This window comes from Apaloderma vittatum, unplaced genomic scaffold, assembly GCF_000703405.1.
Source record: "Apaloderma vittatum isolate BGI_N311 unplaced genomic scaffold, ASM70340v1 scaffold39702, whole genome shotgun sequence".
Taxonomy (NCBI): Eukaryota; Metazoa; Chordata; class Aves; order Trogoniformes; family Trogonidae; genus Apaloderma; species Apaloderma vittatum.
In genome coordinates, this window is record NW_009704809.1 from 9,351 (window position 1) to 37,136 (window position 27,786).

The 27,786-nt window shown below is 37.5% G+C and overlaps 1 protein-coding gene across 1 annotated transcript; it reads right to left on the bottom strand.

Annotated features, from left to right (window-relative positions):
* Positions 1 to 293: 293 nt before the first annotated feature.
* ARHGEF3 (Rho guanine nucleotide exchange factor (GEF) 3) lies at positions 294 to 27,627 on the bottom strand. The gene is given in 11 exon segments (XM_009865168.1): positions 294 to 1,025; positions 1,952 to 2,138; positions 2,604 to 2,774; positions 5,078 to 5,335; positions 6,648 to 6,724; positions 6,825 to 6,921; positions 7,235 to 7,297; positions 9,076 to 9,246; positions 15,571 to 15,590; positions 15,593 to 15,674; positions 27,532 to 27,627. Coding segments are annotated over 11 exon segments (1,569 nt in total). The 3' UTR covers positions 294 to 678.
* Positions 27,628 to 27,786: the final 159 nt, after the last annotated feature.

Below are 27,786 nucleotides of genomic sequence, written 5' to 3' on the forward strand. Positions count from 1 at the left end.
CAGTTGATTATTTTTAGCATTAGATGCTTTGATAAATAAACCATAGCATTATGCTGACCACTTTGACCAGAATTTAGTAAGTTTGATTGCTAGATCTTAGGAAAGTGCTTCATTTTGAAAAATCAATCCCTAAAGAGTCCCTAGTTACACAGCCTGCTGTTTATAGTTCTTGATACAATACCAGAAGAGTTCCAATAGGTTACTGCAAGATGTTTTTCTTTTTTTCCAATAAACTGTTTTCCTTCCATGCCCTTATGAAAACTTACTATCTTGATATCCATCCTGAAACTCCGTATTAAGTCCACACCTTCAGCTGCCCCACTAAAGGACAAATAAAGTACTTTAAAAATTAGGGGAAGATTCTTTACGCAATGCATATCTAACCAGTAGCTTAGAGATTCTGTTTACAGCAGGACATTGAGAATAACTGGTTAAGTACCTCTTTCATCCACCTTGGATGTTTATGGAATATAATCACAGGACATGAGTTGCAAGAGATTCCAGCTTATACAGATTGGCAGTTACAGTACTACACTCATAGGTACGAATACAAGAGGGACTGCATTGACATTGTCACAAAAAATATTTTAAAAGTGCTTCTCCAAATGGTTCCATGTATGGAATGCAAATACTGTACAGGTAGGAGACATGTTTTCTTCCATGAGCTGTAAGTCTTTGTCAAACATTGGTTTCTATTTGCTTTTCATTTTCACAAGAGTTTGTCTGTTCCATATGTTCACAGTCGATGCTGATCTCACTGGTGTCCATACTACATTCTGACTCACAGTCTGAGTGGTCCATTTGCTCAAGTTTGGCTTCTCCCTGGGGTACTCTGCTTCCATTTGGTGACAAAAGAAAATGTTCTTCCAAGTTCAGCAAGCCAGCTTTGCCTGCACATGTAATTTTTTCTTTGGCCTGGCGGATACAGTTAAGCCACTGTTGTTTGTTGAAGGAGTCATTGGCTTGGAGTGAGTGAGTCTGGCTTTGAGATCCATTTCTGAAGCTGACTCTAAAGAAGTTTTTGACTGAAAGAAACAACACGTATCAAACCACTTAGTACTTTTGCTGAATGGATTTTTATAATTGAAGGGTATATTTAAATAACAAAATATGCAATACTTTTGACTTAGGGTGTTTTTCTGCCAATAGGACATCAGACCAGAGGGAAGAGTCTGAGTATCTCCTGTTTTGTGGGGCAAGAATGCACCACAAGCACTTCCAGTAATTTCATATTGCTGGATTAAACAATTTTGGTTCTGCCATGTATAAGCTACCCATAAAGCTTTAACTGAATCAGCAAGATTAAGGCTTTTCCCACACTTCAACGCCTCTCCTACTTCTCTGCAAAGCAGATTAGTTCTAGGACCTTCACTGAATACTATGTCTTTTGTCAGCCAGAGATTGCCTCATCTCTTCCATTCCCTTCAGTAATAAAGTGAATACATACAAAAAACCCTCAAAGTTTTCACAAGGTAAGTGAGATTCAAAGGACCCTTGTAAGAAAAACAAGCATCTTTATAATACGCTACATTAGAAGGACATTAACATGAACAGCTGCAGTCTTAACACTGAGCATGACACGAACTGTCAGCTGAAAGACTTGGCTATGGAATAGCAATGAATGTCTCTGTAATTAAGGAAAGTCGTAACAGTTAAAACGATTTAAAAAGAGACTTGCTTATAGTTTCGCGGGTTTGCCATTACATTCTACATATTCTTAATTCAGTACAGCAGGTGTGTGGAGAAATCCCATTCCCATTATTGGTTCACTGAACTTTGAGAAACAATCTAAAAGAAGCATGTTACAACATAATCAATAAGTTTGAAATAAAAATCAAAATGTTGGATATAGATAACGTGAATTTTAGAGAAAATATTCTGATGACTCATCGGCAAGTGTCTTAAGGCTAAAAATGACCTGATGAGAGAAATAAAAAAGGTGTAGCCATACTTCTCTCATTGTTGCTGAATGCACCACGTATGGATCCACCCAATCGCACTTCTCCATCTTGCAAGTCTTCCAGCACCAGCTCCCTCACCGGGATGGGCTGCCGGTAGAGCTGGTAGCAGGGCTGTTCATTATGGGTGATAGCTCGAGTAATCACCAACACTTCTTCAAAGAGGAAGACGTGCAGTTTCTGTTGAAATTAATAAAAAATAAAGCCTTATTCCATTTTTAGAACATCATTAAACTGATTTAAACTCTAGTATGTTATAACTTTACGTTTTCAACAGTTAAAATAAGGATTACTCTTTTCCTACTATTTAAAAGCCTTATGGCTCAACAGCATTATAGACGTTACTGTCATGTCTCTGAGATCAGAGTATGTTTCATATTTGCTTTTTTCCCTGCAAGTTTATTGAAATTTACCAGAATTAGAATTTAGTTAGGTTGCCTTAACAGACAGAGGCAGATACAGGCTTATTATCTCCATATACAGATATGTGACTGCTGTCAAAAAAGGTAAGTTATAATTAATATTTATCAACTTCCTATGCACAAGAGCATAATGTCTCCATAGGTATAGTCACAGGTCTTTTAGCTGTCATGCAAAATTAAGATAATTTTAAAAGCCAGTTATAACAAAACATTTATTCCTTACCACTCCCCTGTTGTTCTTCAGTTCACCATGACAACATACAACACGTGAATTATCAATCAATGAATCTCTCTGGCCTTCTTCAAGATAAATAAGTCTCTCTTTGTAATACTGGCATTCAGATTCACCAGTCTTTATGTTGATTTCAGACACTATGCCCTGAATTATATTAATCTACAGAAAAACAATGAAAACACACAAAAATTAATTAGACAGTCCAATAGTCAAGAGCTATCTCCTAACAATTTAAACTGTAGCCACAAGGAAAAAGTATTTTAATTTACAGTATACTTTTCATTACTTTTTTGCAGACCAGTCCATTAGACTATTAATAGCAGCAACAGAATTAAGCAGGCTACAGTGTACAAAGACAATGATAAAGCCAAACTAAAGTGTTTTTAACAATGGCTTCAAAATCTGACATTTATTTCCTTATAAAAAAATCAAAATAGGCAGAATTAAGATGCAAGAAATAAAATCAGAAATGTAATTTTATCAGCTGAAATGTACGAATAAATGACATTGGACAAATGATCTGCCTTTAAAATATTTATTAAAATAATTTATAATTCTCCGAAAAGTGCTGTATTGTTTCAAAGAACAAGAAACAGAAGATTTATCACGATCCTTTTCCTGCAAAACATGCAACTGGCCCAAAACACTAAATTCTCAACTTTTATTTATTATGAAAGTTATTCCCTGGAAATAAGGTAAATCAATTTTATTTACCAATTCCACTACTTGCATATACCTACAACGTTAAATTAAAAGGAAGAATTATCTTGCTTTTTTACTTTAAAAAATAATTTAAAAACTCTTTGCCTTTTCTATAGAAATATGCTCCCTATCTTGAACTTCCTTATACTGTGCAATCTTTAAGGACTTCGAGAGCAACTCATCTAAAACTGAAAATCAGTCTCTTTAACTGGGCATGTGGATGTGAACTTCTGTTGATTTACTGAAGTCTAACAGTGATTGTAAGTTACTTTGATCAAATTCCTCTGTTAAATCACTGGAGGAGGAGCAGGGGAATGTGTTTACACATACATGCCCAAACAGATAATTCAAGAATCTGCTGATCCCAAGATTTATCGTGGATCACCTTGGCTCAATGTGCTTATAGCAGATTACCAGACAGGAAGACAAATATACCTCATAAGCCTAAACCAGTCTGAGGAGCCAACCTCTGTTTCCTAATTTGACTTGGCAAATACACAATTTATTAAATACATCACTTCAAACATAAAACAGCATTCTGCTGAAGCAGAATATCACAAAGCTATATAAGGCTATTGATACAAGAAAATAATCCTGTTTATATTTCCTTAAACAATTCCCCACCACAAGTACTGGAAGAAAGCATTTAAAATACTTTTAGAAGACATTATTAGACATTAGGTGGAAAAGCAAACCTTAGAAATAGGCAGAAGAATTGGGATATTTATGATTTTTGTTTGGGTTTAAAAGAATACGCACAAAGGCAAAATGTAGCTAATAGTTTACATCTACATGTGAATAGCCAAGCTTTGAATTTAAGCTCTGTCCAATTTCACAACAGAGAAGTCGAGCTGGGCAAGAGATTTGGGGAAGGAATAGCAAAACGATGGTCATCAGGTACACGTGTTTTGAAACATGCCGTTTCCAAAAAATGCAGGGCTGTCATTTTTCACCAGAGAAATACAAAAATGTATAAAATATTCAAGTCTAGGCAAATAATAAATTTTCTTCTAAAAATATAACAAAATGTACTGATATTTAAATACTATTCAAAAGCAGTAGGATACTGATGATATTTATTTATTCATTAATTTATAAGTGTGTTTCAAACAAATCCGCTACAGTAAGCTCATCTACTCTCAGTTATACATTTGCATGGATGCATATTATTGGATTATATATATGTGTGTGTGTGTGTTTCTGTGTCTGTGTAGATATATATGCATATATGTGTGTGCATGGGAAAGACTAGAAATATTAGAAACCTTTTGGAATATCTGAATCAAGTCCCTTCTATAAATACGCAAGTTGCAAAGCTTTTGATTTGATCCCTCCGGTTTTACTTCAGAAAGTGCAATGCTATTCTGAATAAAAAACAGAAAGAAGGCATTTTTCAAAAAAGATGATAATTAATCTAGATTCAGACGTTACGTAAGGTCTCAAGTCAGGGAATAAAACTTATCTAAATGATCTAAAAGAAATCTCCACTTTACCCAACTTAGATTAACATGGAAAATTATATTGAAAGGTAAATACAAAATGGACAAGGATCAGACAAGAGCTGGGGAAAACACCTCACTTTGCTACTGAAATAGGATTTAATTGGGACAGTGGGACTAGGCATTTCAGATATTCATTTTGGCTGTTCACATAAGTATCAGTATTTCCATATTTTATGTAGTGTCACTTAATTCATTAATAAGCTAGAAGTGCTATAATCTCCTAAAAAAAAACCCCAAACAAACCAAACAGTAACTCACAGCTTCTTCAAGGTGCTGCTGATCTGGATGATCATTTGGTGTGTGTCTCAAAATTTCTCTGAGTAGTAACGGGTATTTAACCAAACGGCTTCTTGGGATGTCAAGGAAATTCCAAAGGTCCAGTTTGCGGCTAAAAGGAGACTCGAGGCAGCGCTGTAGGAAATCGTGCACTCTGTGATCTTGTTTCTTGTGATCCAATAAAGCTTTGGCTGCTACTTGATTGCTGCAGTAACTATCATAGGAGTTTAGGCATGGAAGCTGAGGAAAGGAATAAATTATTGTGCAGCTGAAATAAAGCACAGTTTGCCACATCGAGAGTTTCAAGTGATTCAGGACATCAGACTTCCCATTGAGAATCTTTTTAGCTGGAGATCTACCCACAATTTACTGACGATAGTGTCTCCAACATATCTAGTGTTTTGTTAACAAGAGTTCTCTGACCACCTTGTTCATGATTTAACTCTTTTAGAAGCACTAGCTCATCTCTCAGTTCCTAGAGATCTCCAGTATTATCCCAGAGCATTAAAAATACCCATGGCTGAAGACTGATTGCTACTTAGTGCGGACAGTAGTTGAACACTGAAGTCTGATTTTAATTACGAATGGAAAAAAAAGCCTAGGAATGAGTACTTCCAAACCTGGCCTTTTTTAGATAAGCAAACTTCTATAACTAAAATCCTATATTGCCCTCAAAAACCTGGACCAAACTAAAATGACAGAACTGTGCCTTACATCTGAAAAAACCCCAGCTTGTGTGTTGATTAGGACAATATATCCATTTACAAAAACTGATAATAACACGCGATTAAAATCTTCAACAAAGGAAACTAGACTCGGACCTATCTGGACCAAGAGAAGCTCACTGGTGTTCAGGATCTTGTTTTCCTGCTACATTTACTTACTTACACCTACCTAGATATAAACTTCTAACATATCTAAATCCTTTTAAAAATAGCTCTTTTTTAATACAATGAGCAACTTTATCAACAAAACTAACAAAAGCCTTTTTTACAGTGTCCGTGTTATTGGATACTAATGAAAATGGACTTAGCAACTTCTTTCATGGGGCAGCAATAGCATCTCTCTTCTACCCCGTCTGCATCATTTGAACGAACTTCTAGAAAATTAGTACCTCTGACGGCACTCACAACTACCTGTTGCCTTGAACGGAGCAGGCTAACATTCACAAATAACTGCAGGCTGCCCCGACACAATGTGACTGCTGAAGCTTCGCTTCTCTAGAAAACCAGAATACAAATGGGGGCAGATTCTTAAATGATCTACATAAGAACAGCTCTTGTCCAACTGTTGATTTTTATTCAAAGCATATTATATATTGCTCATCTCTTGAATAGCAAAAGCTTTAAAAACAACATCCTAGTCTAATTCTTTTCATGGGAAATCCCTGAAAGAGAAAATATTCCATTATGTCTAAATAGTTGCCTTACCTTTTAAACATACTTTAAGAATACATTTGTGACGTGTTATGCTACATACAGAAATTGTCTGGTAAAAGCTGTGTTGCAGCTCCAAACTTAAGTCCCCAAATTCATTAGAAACTATGTCTTACCCAACCCACAAGGATATGGCCAACATGATCTGTTGATCCATCAGGTTTTCTGACTTCTTGAAGTCGCCTAAGAAGATCTGACAATGATCAAAAAAGAAGGGAAATTTCACTTAAAGAACCAGGTAACTATTAATCAATGTGCAATAGTAATGCCGACAAAGTCTATGTGAGTTTTACCTTCATGTAATGGAATTAAAGAGTCCAGTGTCCCAAAAATTTGGTTCAATTCTTGCTCTGTCATTATGGAAAGTTTAAGCATTGGGTCATGATATGCCTGGGAAAAAAAAAAAAAAAGAGGGGGGAGCTCTGTAATTAATATATCACTGGTATCTGAAAAATTAGTGATAACATTTAAAGCTCCTTGTAAATAAAACCAGACCAAAAGCCAAAGTTTCATCAACTATCGATTTCATATTTTAAAAAAAATAGAGCAACACATTCAAGTGTTTCAGAAAGAATGGGAGACTAGAAGTATGATTTGGTTTTCCCCCCCCCTTGCTGTCTTAGCAATTATAAAAAGCAGGGATTATTTTAAAAGTGATATGAGCCAATGAATACTGTTTGTCGTGTTTTTTTTTTAAAAATACCTTTTTTGCTAACTTCAGATCTTCTATCAAGTCTTTTTCTCCCTGGGAAAGTTCAAAGATAGCCTGTAAAAAGAGACATATATTTTATAAAATATCTTTATTTAATCTATACTCAACTACTTGAGTTGATGTTATACTCTAGTCAGCTGTCTTAGTACCATGTAACAGAATGTCTCTAAATGTAATTGCAGATACAAAGTACAGCTTTATCCCATAGCTTCAGAATCATGTGCAGTGTTTATTAAAGCAGAGCTGTATCAGATTGTTCATACAATATATCTGAATTTATCTGAAAGAACCACAGAATTATTTTTTTTTTTTTCAAAACCGATGTGCTTCCAGGTGGGGGAGATATCTTCAGTGGGATATGTTGACTCAACTATACTTTAATTGTTTATACAACCACTTGCATAGGAGTTTGCTGTGTTCCATTTTAACACATACAGTGGTAAAAGTTTCAGGGAGTCTAGTAAGTAAGAGACAAATCTTTGGTGGTGAGCACTTTTATTTTGGTATCAGTTAATTTTTTTGTTATGAAGGCTGAGCTCTACTTAACTGTCGGCTGACGTCAGTTACTCCTCTTGAAGCAGATTTGAGACTTTAAAACTGGCACATTAAACATAACCATCACCATCACCATCACTCATCTTATTAAAATCCCATTGTATTTACCTATTGCATGATTTCATTCTAAACTGAGGTACAGCAAAGCTAGGAACATCTCAGTTGGTTACAATCACTAACTTCCCAGTCAAGGGTTTCAACCTGCATAAACCATGGAAGAACATCTTGAGCTAGTGCAGATTCTCCTACCCTGCTGGCATGCATGTTGCCACAGCGTGAGCCTACTGCCAGCGCACGCATGGAAGTGGTTCAGAGACTGCCGAGGCATGCCCGTAAGAACCGATACAAAGCACAACTGCTCGTGCAAAACATCCTGGAACGCAGCTCATTCATTTGGGCTCGGTGAAGGTTCCTGTCTTCTGCCCCAAGACAGGAATGACTGTTCCACTATGCAAACAGTTTCTACAGTTTATTTTTCAGTAAGATGCCTTTGAAGTTCTCAATCTTCAAGGTTACTTCCTATGAATTCTTGTGCAATGATAAAATCTGCACAAGAAATGCTTGATGTTACTGTTGTTTATGACTCAGTCTTTAAAGCATTCTCAGGGAGATTGTTATAAACTTTGTTGATACTGCTAGAAATTTCTCTAGGAAAACAAAAAATTTTGATTCCACAGGAGTTCTGTCACTGGCTGTAACACGAACTATTTAGAATTTGTCATGCACAACACGTTAAAACTGATGCACACGTTGTTATTGTTATTCCTTTGAAAGATATGTCTTTTGATCAATATTTCATCTTTCTAGCACTGAGAGCTTCCATAAAGATACTTTTTTTCCAACAAGAGGAATGATTACGCATTTCTGTGTGTATCACTTGATGAACACCTGTTCCTGAAACAGCATGCTCAACATTTCTAGAACAACAAACCGAAACATCAAAATATCAACTACCACTACAGAAACTGTCATACAGGGCATGTACACCCATGCAGCCAATCACAGTAGGATGTATATCAGTAACTTCACATTTATTAAGGAAATATGATGAGCTGATTTAAGGAGAGAATGTATTCATTTAAAACAGCTTGAATTACAAAGACACGGGGATGGAATTCTGCTTCTAGTGAGGGTGGTGACGTTCTGTTTAATTTCGGGAAAGCCAAATTCTATCCTACTGCCTTCTAGCATTCCTGAACTCCATGCTTTAAAGATGACTTTTGAACATGAAATTTATGGTAAAAACCCACCCAACCAAACCAAACCAAACCACATACCTCTTGACGCTTGATTTCTTTAGATGTAAGCATGTGATTGACACAGACATCAAAGGTCTCACTCCACAGTTTGCTGTCTCTCCGCTTTGTGTTAGTGGGGGGCATATTTCGAGACCATGGTCGTGGACTGAACAGATCTGGGCGACTGTCACTACGGAAGCTGATAGAACGCTAGAAATACACAGAAGAATAGTTTTTATTGGTAGAACAGTTTCACGTTACACATTCTTTTCCCCTTAAGAAATGTATATACACAGTCCACTGCAGCAAAAGTTCTCTAATTAGTTTTTACTGTGAGAATGTAATAACAATGTTCAGTACTGGTAATCTAAGAAAAATTATTTAATACATCTTTATGAAAAGCCAGTGCTTCCATTCCTGCAGTGAGCTATATCCATGTCCTGTTCCAATGTTTCAAGCTATACAAGGCATTCATATACCACACAACACGAATGAAACGCAGGGGGAATGGAAGAATGGTCTAATACACTACAGCAACAACTGAACAAATAGAAGCTTCAATTCTGTAAAGAGAATTATTCATGCATTACACATATCTGCCTCATTAGATTCCTAATACTTAAAAATTTAGAATTAATGCATATTTTAAAGACAAAAAATAGTAGGAATACTTTTTTTCGTTAATTTTGAGAGAAAAATTCAACTGTTACACTGTAACTCTAGAAAGCTAGGATAGCAAAATCTGGAAGATCAAGTCATCTTGTGTATCAGCTGAAAATCAAGATAATCATTAGACTTTTTTTGTTTTCAGTGGGTGAAGAGGTCTGATTGAAGATGTCTGTACTGAGAAACAACAGGTCCTACTTCGAGGATGTCAGATGAAAAGGTGCATTACAACAAACACATATTAATGGTTTGAGAAGAAAGATGTTTTCTCAGCTAGGCAGAAAAAAGTAAAGTGAGACTGCCCTTTAAAAACTTTCCTCTTACTCTATGAAGTGTCTTGCTACCTGGTGATAATGTTTTTTACTTTTTTTGTAAACTGTCAGAATCATGACAGATTGGATTGGTGTAATCATTCCAGATATGTCCGTAAACAGGATTATTTAATTAGTGCTACAATGCTCTAACTGACGAAACTGGTTCTGATACCTGGAGAAGCCCTTTCAACTTGCAATATCTTGCCTCTTCAGATGTAAAATGAGATTAGAAACTAACTGACATAGAAAGGTGTGAAATAGGTATCTGAGTGAAAAGAAAACATTATGTTTAAGGAAAAGATATTCAGATTTTATGACAAGCAACAAGCCAGATTCTTTTCACACCACTTGCTCCTATTTATGTCTCAGCATTTGAAGAAAAGTGTTACACACTCAGTGTTAGCAGAGAGCATTTTGTGAAATACCAGTATTCTGGTCTACTACCGTAGAAGCTTTATTAGTATTTCTAGAGTCTCTGAACTCTGATGATGTGTAATGATGTGTAACAGCATCTCTGTACCTATTATGTGGTCTGGTCTTAAACTTCAATAAGAAGAAGCCCAATTTTAAGTGAGAGTTCTATTTGCCTGTAGACCCTTAGAGTTCAGGCTAAGGGCAGATACTTTATGCTCTCACTGTGCTATTATGAAAAGATTCCTTTCTTGCTTCATTAAAATTATGTCCTACCTCTGAAATGCCTCAAGTATTTCACATTGTTGAAATGCTCTACATTTCTGTTGTTATTCAAAACCTGCCTTACATAACACAATTGTCTTTCAGTTGCCTTGGGTAAGAATACTTTAAACAAAGTAAATTCTCTTCATTTCCAGGTTAAAAGCAGCATATAAAAAGTACAATAGTTGAAATTCTCCTCTGAAGGCAAGAGCCCACGAAATGCAGACTTTTTTTTAAAACATCGTAAGACATATTACATAAATAGAAACTGTGCCTTTTAACACAAGCCATTTTGAACCCTACTTGGAATTGACAAAACCCCTGAAAATAAACACACAAGTATATATATCAACCTTCCAAGAGTTTGCAAGTCAGGTGCTAGTCTTCCTTCAAGAGTTAAGAAGAAACACATGTGAAGTTACATGCTTAATTTACACTTGTTACAACGAGAATCATGGGATTTGTTATTTTCACATGCAAATGGAGGGATTAGGGAAAAAGAGGCAGGTGTGTTTCATCCACAAACCACCAACCATGAGAATGCAGCCAAGTAGAACAGTTGCCATTCCATGACCCAAGGTGGAATGCCCCTTTCCATGCATTTCCCATGTGCGCCCTCCAGTACATAACTCCTTCGTTTGTGGTGGTGTTTTCTTAAAGGAATGTTTTATGCTGAATGAAGAAAGTACTTATAATGAAAAGTACCGGACAGACTATTAAAGTAAATGCCTTGATCTTGAAACAAAACGTCATATATTATGCTATAAAATGGCATGCACCCCTAACAGCAAACTGAAATTACCATTTTGAGAAAAGTAGGCTTTCACCTCCACCGAGAGTAATGTTTAATTACGCGGCATGAGAGCGCTTGCTACTATTCTCTACAGCTCTATACTGCCCTCCATTCAGCAGAAGGGGCACAAAAAGGCTCAGAGAATCTAAAGGAAACCAAACCCTCAAAATCCTGCTTGCTTGCTTAGCATCTTTGCTACCTGCACACTGTAATTGATTTCTCTCATACATCAGCCTTTTTAATAACCATGCCAATTGTACCTTGCTTAATATTAATAAGGAACATTGGATTGAACATATTTATTAGTGGAAAGGCACAGAAATGTTTTGAGGTGTTACTTAACAAGGACAGATTCCACTTCAAGAGCAAGTAGTTTCTTTGTCTGGCGCATTTCCTTCTTTTATACAGTAACACAGCCAACGCAGAAACACTGACTATCGCGTTAGGTTGGGAGTCACATACTTGAGTGTGGAATAACAAGCTTATTTTAACATATCTTCCCCTTTGCATGCACATTGCAGAAGTTGGCTGTTAAGCTATTAAGAGACAGTATCACCAGGGAAATACTATTTAATGCTAAAATTAATACTTTGTCCCTGGAGAGTCAAACATACTTGGATCATCAATGCTGTAATGAGAATACAAATGAGACGTAAACCTGATATATAAGCCTAGCTAAAAAAAATCCCCAAATAAACAGTAGTTTAAGACACATGTACAGTATTCAGTTCTATTACCTTAGCCAGTTTCTAGCAAATAGAGAGACCCAATTTAGTTTTGTGTAATAGAGCCCTAAACTGAAGTTCTACCAGAAATTTTTAGTTAAAGGTACTCTGATGGTATCTTTGGTTGGTAGTTTTCATGAAGGAAAATAAATTAATAAAACAAATCAGTCATGTGATAGAATCGTGTGAAAGAATTGTAGGAATGTCAAAGCAGCATTTCTCTGTCTTAAAAATATTCTCCTAGTTTCCAGCACCCTTAAAAAACATGTCCAGCATACTGGTTAAAAACTATGCCCAACGGGGATGATTAAAATTTTCAAATAGTTCCAAAAACTAAAGGAGTTGGGGAAGAATCCAGCCACAACCTTTGATTTCGTTGACTGTATTTATCTGACTGCAGTAGCTTTCACTGGCTGTTCCAAGACTGTTACTATGAAGGGTCTATGTGTTACTGATGTTAAGTCACACAGTTAACAAACCTTTATTTCGGATGCAGTAAAGCAAATAGCTTCACATACTGGGAAAAAAGGGTACTTCAGATCAAAGTTTTGTAAGCCTGTTAACAGGTTTTCTTCTTAAGGATTTTTAGAAATTTCTGGCGTCCTAAGACAGCTAAAAATAATTTGGATTCCCTACTTAAATTCAGGATGCACTGATAAAAACTGAAGTTGCCAGCTAGACTTTGATTTCTCTCTTCAGCATTAGCTGACGATCCTATTTTCAGTTTTTAAGCTGAACAGCACAGCTGTGCATAAGACCAAGCAGAAACAAAAAGATCATCATCATCATTAGTCTAGCTTGATGCAGATTGAAAATACAGCTATGAAATAAAGTGGTTTTCCAGGTGGATAATCAAACAAGAGTACCTGCCTGGGATTTGGAATCCTGCAAATATACAGGCAGGCTCTCGTCAGAGATGAAGTTAACAGCACTACACTAGTCAGTTAGTCTACTGTGCCTATGTGACAGTAACAGAGTGACTACAAATAGTCAAAAAACCCCAGAAAGCAAGCTGGAAAGACTTTTTTTCCCCTCTTACATGTATCTCCCATTCAGAATGAATATATAAGAATTATTTAAAATGCCATAAAGGAAACTGAGAATTTTCTAATTCCTTTTACCGATGCTATTGGGAGTAGTCTTTTGGGATGGATGTTCTGTTGGCTTTGTTTGTTTTCTTCCAGGGGAAGAAGTTTCTGCTTTGGATGCTGTGGTGATGATAGTAGTTTTCTTGGGTTTACAGATACAGAACATCTAGCAGCAATGTCAAAAAAACATGGGTTTTGACTGAAATAACTTAACAATCAAGATACATAAAAGTTCACCCAGTAAGAAGAAATCATGACTTGTTTCTTTTTACAGGTATTATACCATGGAAAAAAAAATCCTGCTCTGTGCTGTTCCAGAAAGCAGTGACAGCTATGCCAATGCATAACAAAGTAAAAAGGCTACACATGCTTCCAGAATGCTTCTAAGTAATTCCAAATGGAGCACCCAAGCAACAGAAGGTCAGTCTTTTTTTTGCCTGTTCTATTGTTGCTGAAAAAATCAGATAAGAAGTCCATTTACAGCCAGCTCTGAAGTTTTGAGAGACATCACCAGTATTTACCACTTGAAAATGGTTCAGACCTAGGATTTGGAGAACACACAGGCTCAATTCTCATTGCAGCTCCTTCAAGCATGCTGTTAACTTAAAGGACATAGTGTGAATAACATCACTGTTTAATCTACTTAGCAGCACACAGTTAATTAAAATATATTCTTATAAACAGTATGAACAGAGCAAGACTGAAATGCTTACAACAGCAGAACTTCCAAAGCCACTGTTTTCTCTCCTATTTTAGTAAAAATTTGCCCTGAAACCCATTTATGTAGTTCTCATCTCAGGAAGCTGCTACTACATGCCTTAAAGGAGAGTTTGTTTACAACAGTCTAACCCAAACTTTAATAAATACAAAACTGTATTGGACAACCCAGTCTCAAAGGCTTTCACTTCAGAACGACAGAGTAGGTACTTAAATGAGGACAACAGCTGTCTGAGGCTGTGAAAACGGAAGCGCCGTGCTCAGAAGCAGTTTAGCCAAAAATTAATTCACTTTCCACACTCCTCATAACTGGAACTAATGTAGTCCTTTCAGAGTCGGGCCAATTTTTTCCTGGAGGCAGACTACGGAGGAGATTTATACACCCCCGGGAATACAGGCATCTCTGCTCTAGTCACGCTATAATATACCTTCTGGATCAAACTCAGACTGAGGGAGTTTCAGCCATTTCGCCTTGCCTCCAACCCTCCACACGTGCTCTCTGCATCTATGCAGATGTCTGCACTCGAAAAATTGAGCACAGGAAAACCAATGGTAAAGAAGCCCCGTGATAATCTGTTTTCTAGATAAAAAACAGGGTTCTTTCCCATTGCTTTCTATCCGCTTGTCATAAGGCTCCTAGGTCTAAAGTTATTTTTCCCCTCGAGTTTAACAGATAACTTAAATAATGCTGAAATTAAACTAATTTTGATTAAGCAACATTTTTAATACATTCAAGGTATGTTAATGTTTCCTCTCAAAGAAATTAGGTACGCTTTCTTACATAAAGTGTTTTAAAAAGGAAACAGTCTGGCTTTCTAGGCCAGACCCACAGCAGGATTGCAGCTCCCAACAGTTTGCCTCTCGTGATGACCACTGAGAATTGAGCACGCAGATGCTGTACAGTCTCTAGGTCTGAAGTTACAAATACTTTACAAACTGAGGTACCATTAGTCTTGGAACTAGAATGTGGAACTTGTTATTATGTTAAACATTACACACCTAATCTACATTATTTATTTTCTAAGCTGCATTTAAAATTTGCTTGCCCTTTATAAACGTTCATCACAAGCTTTGGAAAATGACTTTTTTTCAATTGTTCATGAACTCTTTTCTTTAGGAAAGGTCAAAGTTCATTTCACAGAAGAAAATTTAGCAGTCCTGCATGACTCACTATAGGAAAAATGACACTTTCAAAAGAAACCAACCAAAATTAGCAGAAAGTATCATGGAAAACCGTTCATCAGATTTAGAAAGCAATGATAATACTTTAGTGTAACAACTTCTATATGCTACAGGTGCAATAGTTTTCTTACCGGTAATCAAAAAAACCATTAATTATCTGCACAGAGAAGTGGTTTTTTGACGTGAAAGTTCTGAGTTTTGAAATCGAGTGACTCTAGTCGTAAGTTGCCTAAACCTGTTTGGCGCACCATAGTAGGGGGGTGCACGTATGTGTGGGTCCCGTTCCCATGCTACTCCCAGCAGAAATTGTGAGTCCGTGTGCCCTTCCCTGCCAGCAGTGCCGTTCAATGCAGCGACGCATTTTCTGCGATTACCTGAAGCGTCTGGCTGAAAAAAACGGAGTGGCGCGGACGGGAGGAATGAGACTCGCTAGTGACGTAACTCTGGAAAGCGGCTTGACCCGTTTGTTACTGGGCTCCTGTAGCAGGGGAGGAGGACAAGGGAAAGGGAAAAAAATGGGGGGAGTGTGAGCACAACCAGATGAACATTGCTGATTTTCCCAAGAAAGCATTTATAAAAAAACAAGTTTGTAAACCTGGTATATAATTAGGGTAGTAAACAATAGCAGTTTTAAACTCTGACAATGACAGATTGCTCTTGGCTGGTACATACAGATCCTGGAAACAGCTGAAAAATGTAATGATGGAGAAGTTGGCATGGCTGGGAGCAGGGAAAGGAGAGAGGTAAAGAAAGACTAAATAAGTTTATTATATTAACTCATTCTTAAAAGAGAAATTTTCAGCAGTGCTCTGAAGCCAATGCACGTTATGATAATCTTGGCATTGAAAGGAATACTTTCAAATAAAAACAATTCCATTTGTTTCTTTGCCTCTAGCACTGTCAGCATATGACTTTATTCAGCTAAACAGATTTCATTCCAGAAAATATAATTTAGACAGAAATCTCTTAGCTGTAATTGTCCTTTGAGTGCATGTTCCTGTGGAAATATATATATACAGGCAAACACATTAACAAGCTGTTTACCTATATTTAATTCTTGCCTAAAAGACGCAGGAAAATTAAACAAAAATTTAACATAAAACACTCAGTTAAATGTTTTTCTTTCCATATATACTTCTAACAGTGTTATAGTAATACATAATCACTTCAATATCAAATTCAATTGTCCTGCTGATTTAAAAAAAAAAAACCAACAACCCACCACGTTAACAGAACTTGTAACACAAGAAAAAGGTGATTATAAATACATAAAAATAGAAGAGTTACCCTTGGCTTCCTAACCTCCATCTGACATTTAATGGATCTTGAACAGCACATGCAAAAGGCAACTTTTGACAGAAAAAGAGCCAAACCTTCCAAAAGTGAAGTTAAAAACCCCATCCAACATATTTCAAGGACACCCTAAAGCAGTTCATCTTTCCTTTTCAGCCATGCTTATAAAGTTTGTGTAGGCTTGCTATGCCTCTAATTTCCTAGACATAGCTTTAAGAAAATGGAGCATGCCTTAATTATCCTTTTGTTCGGAAATCCAAATCCTTCTGGAAACAAGGCAGACTTGTTATCCTTCCTGATACCAAAAAATAATAAATCTCGGCAGCAATGATCATCATTTGTATTACTGGTAAGAAAAATTCTCTTCCATTTGTACAGCAACAGAGGAAAGGTGAGAAGCAGCTACATATTTAATTTAATTCTCAGCAGGCAGACCTGGAAATCCATAAATGCTGGCTGAGATGAAGGACAAAGTGTTTAACCCTCTAGAAAAAAGAATGTATTCCATCACACATGAAACCTGGCATTAGAGAATTTTAGCAGCCTAAACCGAGTTACATCCTTGTGTTCTCCATTGCACTGCTATTCATATTCCTTCCTTTTCAGCAACCATGTCTTTGAGACAGGCTTTTGAAGGAGGTTTTTTACGTCATTGCAGCAGCACTAGCATACTTATCTACAGCACCATGAACCCCACCCCCCACCCTCCCCTCCTAAAAAAGAAGAAAAATCTTTGAGATTCCACTGTAGTTCTTCTCTAACTGCTGGCTCAGCCATAAGATGCTTCTTTTTTGTGATTATTCAGAACGCAATCCTGATGCACAAGTAATACCCCAGGCAGAGCCTGCTTGTTAGAAATCGCGCTGCACTGCAGTGAAAGGACATGAAGTCCCAGGCAGGGTCAGGCAGCGCCACGCCAGCAGCACAGAAGTTGTTAGCAGCACAGCCTTAGCAGCGAAGGTTACTTCGGCATAAATATCTCACCCTGAAAGCAAAATCTGGAAATCAAGACTGTACGGACTTTCCAGAAGACAGGGAGAATGGAATTAGGATTAATATCAAAGAGTTCTCCCTCTTTACTGCTGTATCCTTTCTACTATCTCATAACTTTGCTGCTGTATGTATGTTCTTTGGTCGAAAGACAAAATTCATGCAAAAAAGCACACATTTCATGTGTGCAACATCATAGCCACATCCTCCCTTCTGAAAGCTGAATGCTCCACACACACAGTGATTTATTCACCATTCCAGTCTTAATTTAAAACTAAGCCCGGAAGCCCTTGGATAATTTTCTGAAGAGTTTACTGACAGCAAATGAAATCACAAAAGAAGTAAATCTGGATTTCATTGCACCTCTGCAGCATTTCATTTGAGCATGCTGCAAGTAACTTGAATGAAACTTCCTGAGTAGTATGTAAAACCAAGCAAGGAACAGCAAGTCAGTCTATCCTTATTTCAATACTTTTCAAATATTGTGTGTGTGACTACAGGTGAAGTTTATTAATTACTACCCAAAGGCTGCAGGCAAAACACTCAGCCCAGGGCGTAATTTGCTCTGCTGTGTGGGGCATAAACCTCAGGCAGCTGTGAAAATTGATGCAGAGCATCAAATAACCTTGGAGAAAGTCAGTCTGAGTAAGAAGAATGGAAATCAACTTCTTTATCTTGGTGAGAGGAACTGAAAAGAAGAAATATGATTTCCCCTACTTCATGTCAGACACCCCAAAGGCTCTTTGAAACCTGTGCTGGCTCCAGTGGGAACAGTTTAGAGCCCCCTCCAGTCCTTTAAAACTCTCCCATCTATTTCAAGGAGTTAAATGCTAAGGCAGTATAATTTTTACTAATGTTCATGCTGCAAAACCTTACTAAAACCAGAAATTGGCGTTGAAGATAAGGAGCTCCAAATCGTTTCAGTCACCACCAAAAAACATTGCGCTCTTCTAGAGCTTCATGTTATCAGCCACCAGAGGTCAGCGCTTCTCCCAGAAGTCAAAGGAAAGTGAGATAAAGGGTTGCCCGAGAAGGTTCTAAGCCTTGTGTAAGCACCGTTTTGAATTCTTCATGCAATGTATTGTATTCTGATCCAACACTGAAAAAAGCCTGATTAGAACCAAAACAGCTAAGTATCTAGTTCAAATTATGAATTCAATTTTATTAAAAGAGAGAAGCATTATTAATTTCAGTCAATGAGTTCTAAAACTAAGTCTTGTTAATCATGAAGTTCTTAATTACGGGGAAAACTTTCTGGATGCTTCTAGCCTGATTTTCACCCTGCATTAGAAATTGTCTGGTAGGTTAACATATCTAGCTGGAAGTGAAAATTCATCACACCTTAGTGTTTCAGGTGTCATCACCCTCAGATAAGTCTAACAACAAGAGCAATCAGCACTGAGTCATCCCCTCCACTGTGGAATAATAAAGTTTGTAAAGGTAAGGCTATGACTGTGCAATGGAAATACAGCACTACCAGAGCAATCCTAAAACTGCAGGATAGTAATTCTGAAACTGTTAGACACTACTTCACAGTATTTCTGTTGCATGCTCTGCATCCATTCCTCCTGTATCTCCCCTTTCATCAATACCCTCATTCTCAAGCTGTGTCACCTCTCCAAACCAGCACCGCAGAAAAGGTGAACAAATGATCTGGACAGGGAAACATTCCACAGTCAAGTGTGTAAAAGAGTTTTAAACACGGTTATTTTTCTCACCAAGGCTTCTGTTCCTCACAGCCAAGAGATCAAATGGAAAGGGGAAGGCGTGTGAACTCTTCTGCTTTATCCAGAGATACTGACCAGAATCTGCACTTGCACATCAGTCCAATAAGATCACAGAGCTGCATTCCAGATGCTGCTTCGATTTTATTTATTTATTATCATATGAATAAACTGCTTGGCGGTTAGAAATTCCTAGTACATTTATTCATTGTTTTACTAATTTGTCTCTGAAAAATCTCTGATTTTACAGTTAACCAGAGGTGCCACATCATAAAATCTTTCAGGGTAAGAATCTAAGCACACACGAATGCAGAAGTGTGTGATGCCAGCGTCTGTCCAGCATGAAGAGACTCTGGTAAGGACATACCGTCCAAGACAACTGAACATCAGATTCCAGGTCTGGATCTCGAGTGAGCTAAGCAGACTCAGCCCTCCTTCCCTCCTGCTCTTCCTCCCAGTTCAAGGAACTTGGAAGCAGCTGGGATTGAGAGATAGGATTTAGTGGCTGGATCCACTTGCAACAACCATCACCTGTCCTGCCTAGAAACTGGGCCAAGTTATGACACAAAAAAATCAGGAATTACAACGTTTCACCCGATCTTTTAAAGTTGTTATTATTGGTATTAAAAAATAGTTTCAGAGTTTTGAAATTACTAAATGTCAGACTGCATTTTCAGAGTCATGAAGGCTTGCCAAAACAATATGGGAAGTTAAAAAACAAAAGACCCAGACTCCAGTTTGGCAGAGTTTCCAAAATCTGGAACCGGTATATGTGAACAAGTAATGTTAATCTGACAGAGCTTTAAATTTGATATAAGGCTAAATAAAGCTGAGGGAAACATGAGTGCAGAAACTTCAAAGGCTGAACGGTCAAGTGAAGCCAAAATAATACCTGACTAGGCTAGAACAAAGAGCAGATGGCTTTTGGAGGGAGCTGTATATTTGAACTCAGGATGACTATGGTAATATTTGAATTCATAGAGCAAAAAAATTAAAGCTGGAAATATATATGCAGCCTCAAAAAAAGGAATCTTGAAACTAAACAAACTGATAAAACTAGAAAATACATATCCAAACTCTGGATGGTTCTGGAAACCAGAGAGTTGACATTTTAAACAATTACTATGTCCTCCTGGGAGAATATATTTTTATCATACACTTTTCTGGGGAATTTGTAAGAAGAAATATTAGAGTAATCACAACAGAAAAATCACTGATCATCACTGGTTTAAGACAAGAAACTATAAGATAAGAAGTTTCAAAGATGTTATGTCTCATCAATCTTCTAATCACTGTAATTTATTATGTAGCTCCTAAATATACATATATATGTACAACTGTATCTCTAGTATCTTCTATGTATTAAACTCTAATGTGATGATTTAGACTAGTGAGTAAGAAAGGAAAACTCTAGCTTTTCATAGAATCATAGAATTGTTTAAGTTGGGAAAGACCTTTAAGATCAGAGTCCATCCACCAACCTGGCAATGCCAGGTTCACTGCTAAACCCCGCCCCTAAGCACCTTGTCTACACATCTTGTCATGTATAACTCTCCAGAAATTATTTTTTGGCTGTTGGACAGCTGGGAAATATGTACAGCAAGCAGCTCCAGCTAGAGTGCGACCAGGAAGCCATACTTTTCTGAGCAAGTTCTCCCAGCTCTCTGCAGTAAAATTTTAGTCTTTTTGCTTTGCATAACTGAATGAGATGTCAGTTTGAAAACTGTGATATGGTCATTTCAGAATGACAATATTTTGGGCAAAAAGATAACTTACGTATTATTATTTTTGGCTACAATACACACAGATTACAATTAAAAAGCCTGAATCTTAGCATACAGCATCCATTCCTGGGGCAAGCCACAAAGGCATATCAAAGCAGAAGATCCTGAGAAGAATTAGGCACTTAGATTAGATGCAACATACTGACAGCTAAGTTGATGTTATCTGTATTTCATCATTAGTGAAACTTGCACCTAATAACCAAATACGTTGTACCCAACAACACACTACACAGATATAAAAGTTTTAGGAGGCTATTTAGGCAAAGAAGCTAATATTTCTCATGCATCCACAAAATAAAACAACTCTTATACTAGTGTATGTAAAGAAGGGAATTTCCACAAAGTTCAAAGCAGAGTATCAGAGCAAGTTAAAAATCCATTTAATAGTACTGATTAGTGCTCCATACCGTGTCATTCATTAAGGCTACCCACAGCTTAATTATCACACTTTGATGGATAAATTACTCTAGCAAAAAATTGGGGTTTAAGTTTCTAACAAAGGGAAAGGAAACAAAAAGAACTAGGCCAGGTTCCCTTTATATTACCCTAAGAAAAGCAGAACCAATGAGCTGGATAACATATACTGAAGAGCACTGAGTGGTAGGTGCCATATAAAAGGTCTTCATTTGCCTCAGTACCTCACTTCAAAATTCTTTCATCGGCTTAGCCACTAGTTTCCTCCCACAGAACAGTAAAAGCCAACGTATGGTCACGGCTGCTATGATTGTTTTTCCACCCAACTCTGTCATCTCTTATCAGCAACTTCAGCAACAGTCTCCATGTCAGAGAACTGGTGCTGAAGGTGACAAACAATGGAAAATATTTCCCTGAGGGGTCATTAGACTTGTGTCTTCAGCCCACGTGCTGCACTACTGTAACCACATTGTGTTGCTTTTTCTGATTGTATTTAAAAACAAACTCAACAAAAGGAATTTATGGATATTTTTATGGCAACCTAGAAAACAAGTCCTATATGAAAACTGGTACAGGAACTTTGCATTTTAGAATATTAGAATTTAGCCTGTTCACATTCAAAGGCAAACTAGCCTCTCAATCTTCATACAAAACAGCTGAATTTGTCAATGCTTATTAAAAACACCCCACCTTATTGAGTTCAACAAGTTACAGTAGTAATTCTGGATTTGGGATTGCTAACTTTCTTGTTGTTTTATAAAAATTAGGATAGGGTGGGGTGGTTTTTTTCTCCTTTCAGCATATTTTCTATTTGTGAACCGAGACAATCAGATAACCAAAGCATTCATTCTGTGCAATGTGAGCATTCAGTAGCGCAAAATGTTTTAACTTAAATTAGTCTCAGAAGAGTTAACAGTGTAATATACAGAAGACACTATAAACTGAAACACTACAGTAACCTTTGTTTCAAATCTAATTCAAGAGCAGTGCCAGCAAACTAAAACAGAACCACTCTGTTTCAGACTTTATGTAACTGGCTCAATTTCCATGCTCCTATACTTTAAAGGTTATTAGTTTTTAGTCAGCTTTATAAGGGTAAGTCAACATTTGTCATGGCAGGAAGCCCAACATTATTATTTTTATTAGTCTACTACTAGTTAAATTGGCCTAAGATTAAACAGTTCTAATAAATGCCCCCAAAACTCAGAGTTTAATAATAAAAAACCCAACCACATTCAAACCCTCTTCTACAGGATGTTATCAGTATTTAACCTTCAGCAAAAATAAAAAAGAAACAAAACAAACAAAAAAGGTTAAAATAGAAAAAACAACATACAACGGTCTCTTAAAACAGCAAACACTTACCCAAAAATAAATTAAGCCTAGTATCTCAGGCTTTTTGCACCTTCAGAGAAAAGAAAATCTAAAACCAGAACAACATTCTCCATTGTTATTGGCACTAATAAATTATTTTTTTAATACCTGAAACAGCAGAACATTTATCTTTGCTTCATAGTATCTTAGCAATATTCTGATTAGGGAACTCTAGGACATTGACTCTTCTAGAGTTGAGGGTGATGGTCAAGAAAAACAAAGCAGGTGACTCTAAAGCAGTTCTAAGTACCGCTGAGTACTGGACAAAGGTAACTAATCACAGAATGATAGGGGTTGGAAGGGTTCTCTAGAGATCATCTAGTCCAACCCCATCCATGTAAATTCATCCTTAAATCTGTGAGAAGCATTCCACTAGTAAAACTGCCAGCACTGCAAGAAGAACTTAAGTGATTTAAGAAAAATTATATATAAAGCCAACTCAACCATTCAATAAGTTGTGTGTGCCAGTGATACAACTTCCCTTCAAATCCGTACGTTTCCATCCACCACCTGCACTCTCCAACAGGAGCATTAGGAGATCTGTTATACTCCTCTGCCAGTTTCCGTAAAACCAGCAATCAAATGAAGCAAAATCCAGAGATATTTTGCTTTAGTTGCAGTGCTATAAGGAAGAGGACCTGAAATGCTAGCCAGAGTAAAATGAAAAGCCATAGAGAGAAATGGTGAAGTATCATCAGTCGAAGATGATCAGCTGATGTTTGCGACACACTATTGCATCATGTGTTCATCAAAGATTGGGTCCTTGCCCCAAACAGGCCCTCCTCATTAGTCACCACCCTTAAGACCTCAGATTTCATTTGCCATATGCAAGGCAGAACCATTGAAGTGTCAGTAGCACAAGTTGCATCGAGCTATCTTGACTGATCACTCATTTGTCTGCAATACCCAGAAATCAATGCATCTAGCAGGAGTTCGGAAATGAAGGCCAATTAACAGAAAAACCTCACACTGTGTGAATTAACACAAGCAACAGAAACTTTGAAAAAAACACACAACTACTGTAGAGATGATTAAATTCTGCGTTTCCTCTCATTAGAAGCTGCTTGTACAAAATACCTAAGAAAGACCTTTTCCATTCTGGAACAAAGTAGACATGAAGCTGGACTGCCATATAACAACCAGACACCTTACAGTGAGTTACTGAATGGAAAAATAAAGGCAAGCTCTTTGTTTCAAATTGCCATTAAGCAGAACAGATCAGTAATTCCAAGTGGGAGGCTTGACATGTTTCCGTGTTTAGCTCACTGCAGTTACACTGCACATGAACTTACCTGAAATATATCAAAACTGTACCTTGCTAATATTTCATAAAAATGAAATGCATACATTTATGAAGATCAAAGAATATTCATGGCTTGCAGTTTATCTCACAATCTTTTGGTCCCTCGCCCTCTGGCTCTGTGCCCGGTTCTCACGTTAATGATGTGCCATGGCCCAGAGGCTGTGGGTTACCCTCCAGGTTGGCCTTCCTGCCCTCCCCATGCAAATTAAATGCAGCCCTGAGCACAAGGCAGCCTGGCCTGCCGGCACATCAAAGCAGTGAGGATATTGGGAGGCAACAAAAGACATTACAAACAGCCCCGACTCCTAGGTCTAAGAACACTGCAGTATAAATGATGTAAGCAGACATACAACATACCGAAGATGCTATGGAATTCTATACCACTACTGTAGTTTTTAGAGCCCAAATCCAGGCACTGTGTTAGATCCTGTGCAGCAGAACAGAACATCCTTACTCTGAGGAATCCACATCTTCCTTGCCATGACTTCACATTCAGACCTTTAAACCCCAATCTGTGACTGTGTGTGCTTCTCACCAGCTGCCTATCCACCAGCTTCCTTCAGAGGGGTAATAAGGGAGTTGCGTTAACCAGTGAAATATAAAAAATGGTACGTAGATATTTACCACTGGGAAAGACTCTGAACTTTTTATGTCTTAAAGTAAGCAAATTTGAAGTTTTACTAACTGTCTCCTTTTTTGAATTATGAAAAGGCTGGAAAGAACCCCAAACCTCTCTACCATGTACACCTAGAACCGTACTACAGTATTTGATGTGGAGTATGGAATGATATATGTAAAGGCCTTATAGTGTTTCCTGTATCAACTAATTTCTCAGGCATTGAAGTTTTGTTGCCCTTAAACCGTATTTAGACAGAACTATGCACTTTGACAAGTGGTGCACAAACTTTTTCTCAGAATTCAGATTTCTACTGTTCACATACATTTGGGACATTTCATTTTCCATTGTTTAGTGACCGTGCTACTTCTATGGAGTTTATGCTAAGGAATTTCGTGTAGCTGAAAGAAAGAAATAAGTAGACATCCTCTGTTCTCTTTTGTGCTACTGACTTGTTCCTCAAAAACATCCTTAGATTTCCACAGCTGCTCTGTCAGCTCCAAGTAATGGCCAAGGAAAAAGTAATCCATTGTCCATAAGCTCCAGCTTGTTACCCAGAGATCTCCAACTAGAAATTTGGGAAAATTTCAACAGTACATTATACGCTCAAGATTTTTGCTGAATTTCATCCCATATAAGTACTATAGTACCTGATCTTCCAGACTGTGTTTTATATTTGTTCAAAACAAACACGGAAAGATTATGGTTTAATAGAGTCAGAGGACAAGGGGAAATGGCCTGAAGTTGCACCAGGGGAGGTTCAGGTTGGGTATTAGGAAGAATTTCTTTACTGAGAGGGTCGTCAGGCACTGGAACAGCCTGCCCAGGCAGATGATTGAGTCGCCATCCCTGGAGCTGTTTAAGATAGATGTTGCACTGAGGAACATGGTTCAGTGGTGTTGATAGGGCTAGGAAAAGATAGAACTCTATGATCTTCAAGGTCTCTTCCAGCCAAAAACGTTCTATGATTCTATGAAACATTTTGTAAACACAAGTTCTGATTTTTCTATTCCAGACATACAACATTTATGCACAAGTTAGGTTATTAAATAAATCAATCAACTTCACTCGTTAATAATTAAAAGGAAACACAGGTTTTCAAAGCCAGAAATTCATAACCTCCACAGAGCAAGTTAGCTTTCTGGCGTAGTTACACAAAATTGTGGTAGAAGGCGCCCAATAGCTTTTTTTAGCCTTGTGAATACTAAAAGATGCAAGAACAGCTAAACACCAGAGCTTGAGAAGAAGTGTGCATTTTTCCCCTCTATATTGACAGACTTGAGAGGAACAGGCTGCATACATCTATCCTTATAATGCCTTTCCCAAAGGCTAGTTTTCGTTTCTGCTTCCGTAACCAATTTTTTGGAGTGGAAGGTGGTTTTTTCATACCTTCCTAAGACAAACTGAATGTCTGAAGTTTATTTTTCAGAATGCTGGAAGTCCATCACACTCTCAGAAAACAGTCTGAAAGCACAGGGTGCATTTTCTTAGTCACATAAAACTCAGATTATAAATCTAAAACAACTGTTTGTACATTGTAATTTTGATTGATCACATCTGTTATTAGATACTCCTCATGCTCTAAGCATTCATTGAGACTTCTTTGAAATTTGACTATAATCAAGCTGCCCTTCCTAACTGTAAAGAGAGCAACACTCCAGCTCTTCAGTTCTGATAGTTCTATTCATTCATCAAAAAAATCTTCATGCAGGAAAGGCTAAAACCATATTTCTTAATATTATAGTTAGTAAAATGAGTACCCTTGAGAGAATCATTGGGTACTTAACAACTTGCGATTTCCATAGATCCACTTGTGTACACACACACACACTCAGGGTGTTACTTTCCAAAAACACACAGTTGAGAAAAACAACACACTTTCATCGGTAAATAAACCCTTTTATGTAAAAGTATACTGAAAAACAAGAGTGCAGTATCTTCTTAGTTCTTACTGTAAGCATCATAATCCAATAGGGTCACTTGTCTTACGTTACTTTTACTTCAGATCCATTCAACTGCTGGAGACAATCTTTGATGTAGTTGTATTAAATGCACTCAATCTAGTAAGTTGTCTTCAAGTTACTCAGCAAACAAGGCTAATGAAGCCGCTATATATTTAAGTGATAAAAACTTCCAGAAAGAAATTTTATCCTTCGTCCAGCACAGCCAGACAGAATGCTTAAGGTCACTGTTTTCTTTGCAAACAAGCACACAAAGCAACATTAACTTGAAGTATCAAATATTTGACCCTTTGTCACAAAAGTTTGTTCCTGAAATTCCACCCTTTATGAGAACTTTGCAATTCAATACATTGAATTTGGGTTAATGAATAAGATTTTTAATGTAACTTGAAAGAATTTCCTGCCTTTTAAAAACCAGATTAGCTAACCTGCTGATAGGGCAGAGTTTTCAGTTAAGCGTATTACTAGATTAATTCCTTAGTTTATTACTTGTGAGGAAGAGACAGATAATGCTTCAAGATACCGTTTTGCAGATTCCCTCCCAGTTCCTGCACAAGTTTAACAATTTGTAAGTGATGGTTAATCCCGCAATAAAATACTTCACACCGCTACAACCACTACTTCTCAATTAGCTACTTAAAATATTAATTTTAACTCCTTAAAGTGACAGATGACAAAAATCTAGATTCTTTGTTCCTCGCCTCATTCCAGAAGAAAGTTTGATTCCCAGAAAAGTCCATCAAGGATGCCTAAACAAACCAGGTATCTAGACGCAGAAACCTATTTCCAAGACATAGTAATCCCTGCCCCAGAGCAATACAGATCGCACTGTAAAGAAAAATAAAGTTGCAACCGTATCAGCAGTAGGTTGAGTACCTCCGTCTCTTTAGCCGGGCTGGTCACTGTCGGCACTTCCAAGGCACAATTCGCCCTCTTGACGGAAAGGTAAAAGGGATAGTCCTTGGCCACCATCGTGGCTGCAGGAGGAGCGGTTTCAGGGGTCACAGCTGATTCCGTCCGAGCACACAACGTCAAGAGAAAGCCTCCCCGGCAGTTCTGCCGCCGAGCAGCCCGGCCTGAGCTCCGCAGCGAACGACTGGCAAGAGCTCCTGCGCCCCAGTGATGAGGCGG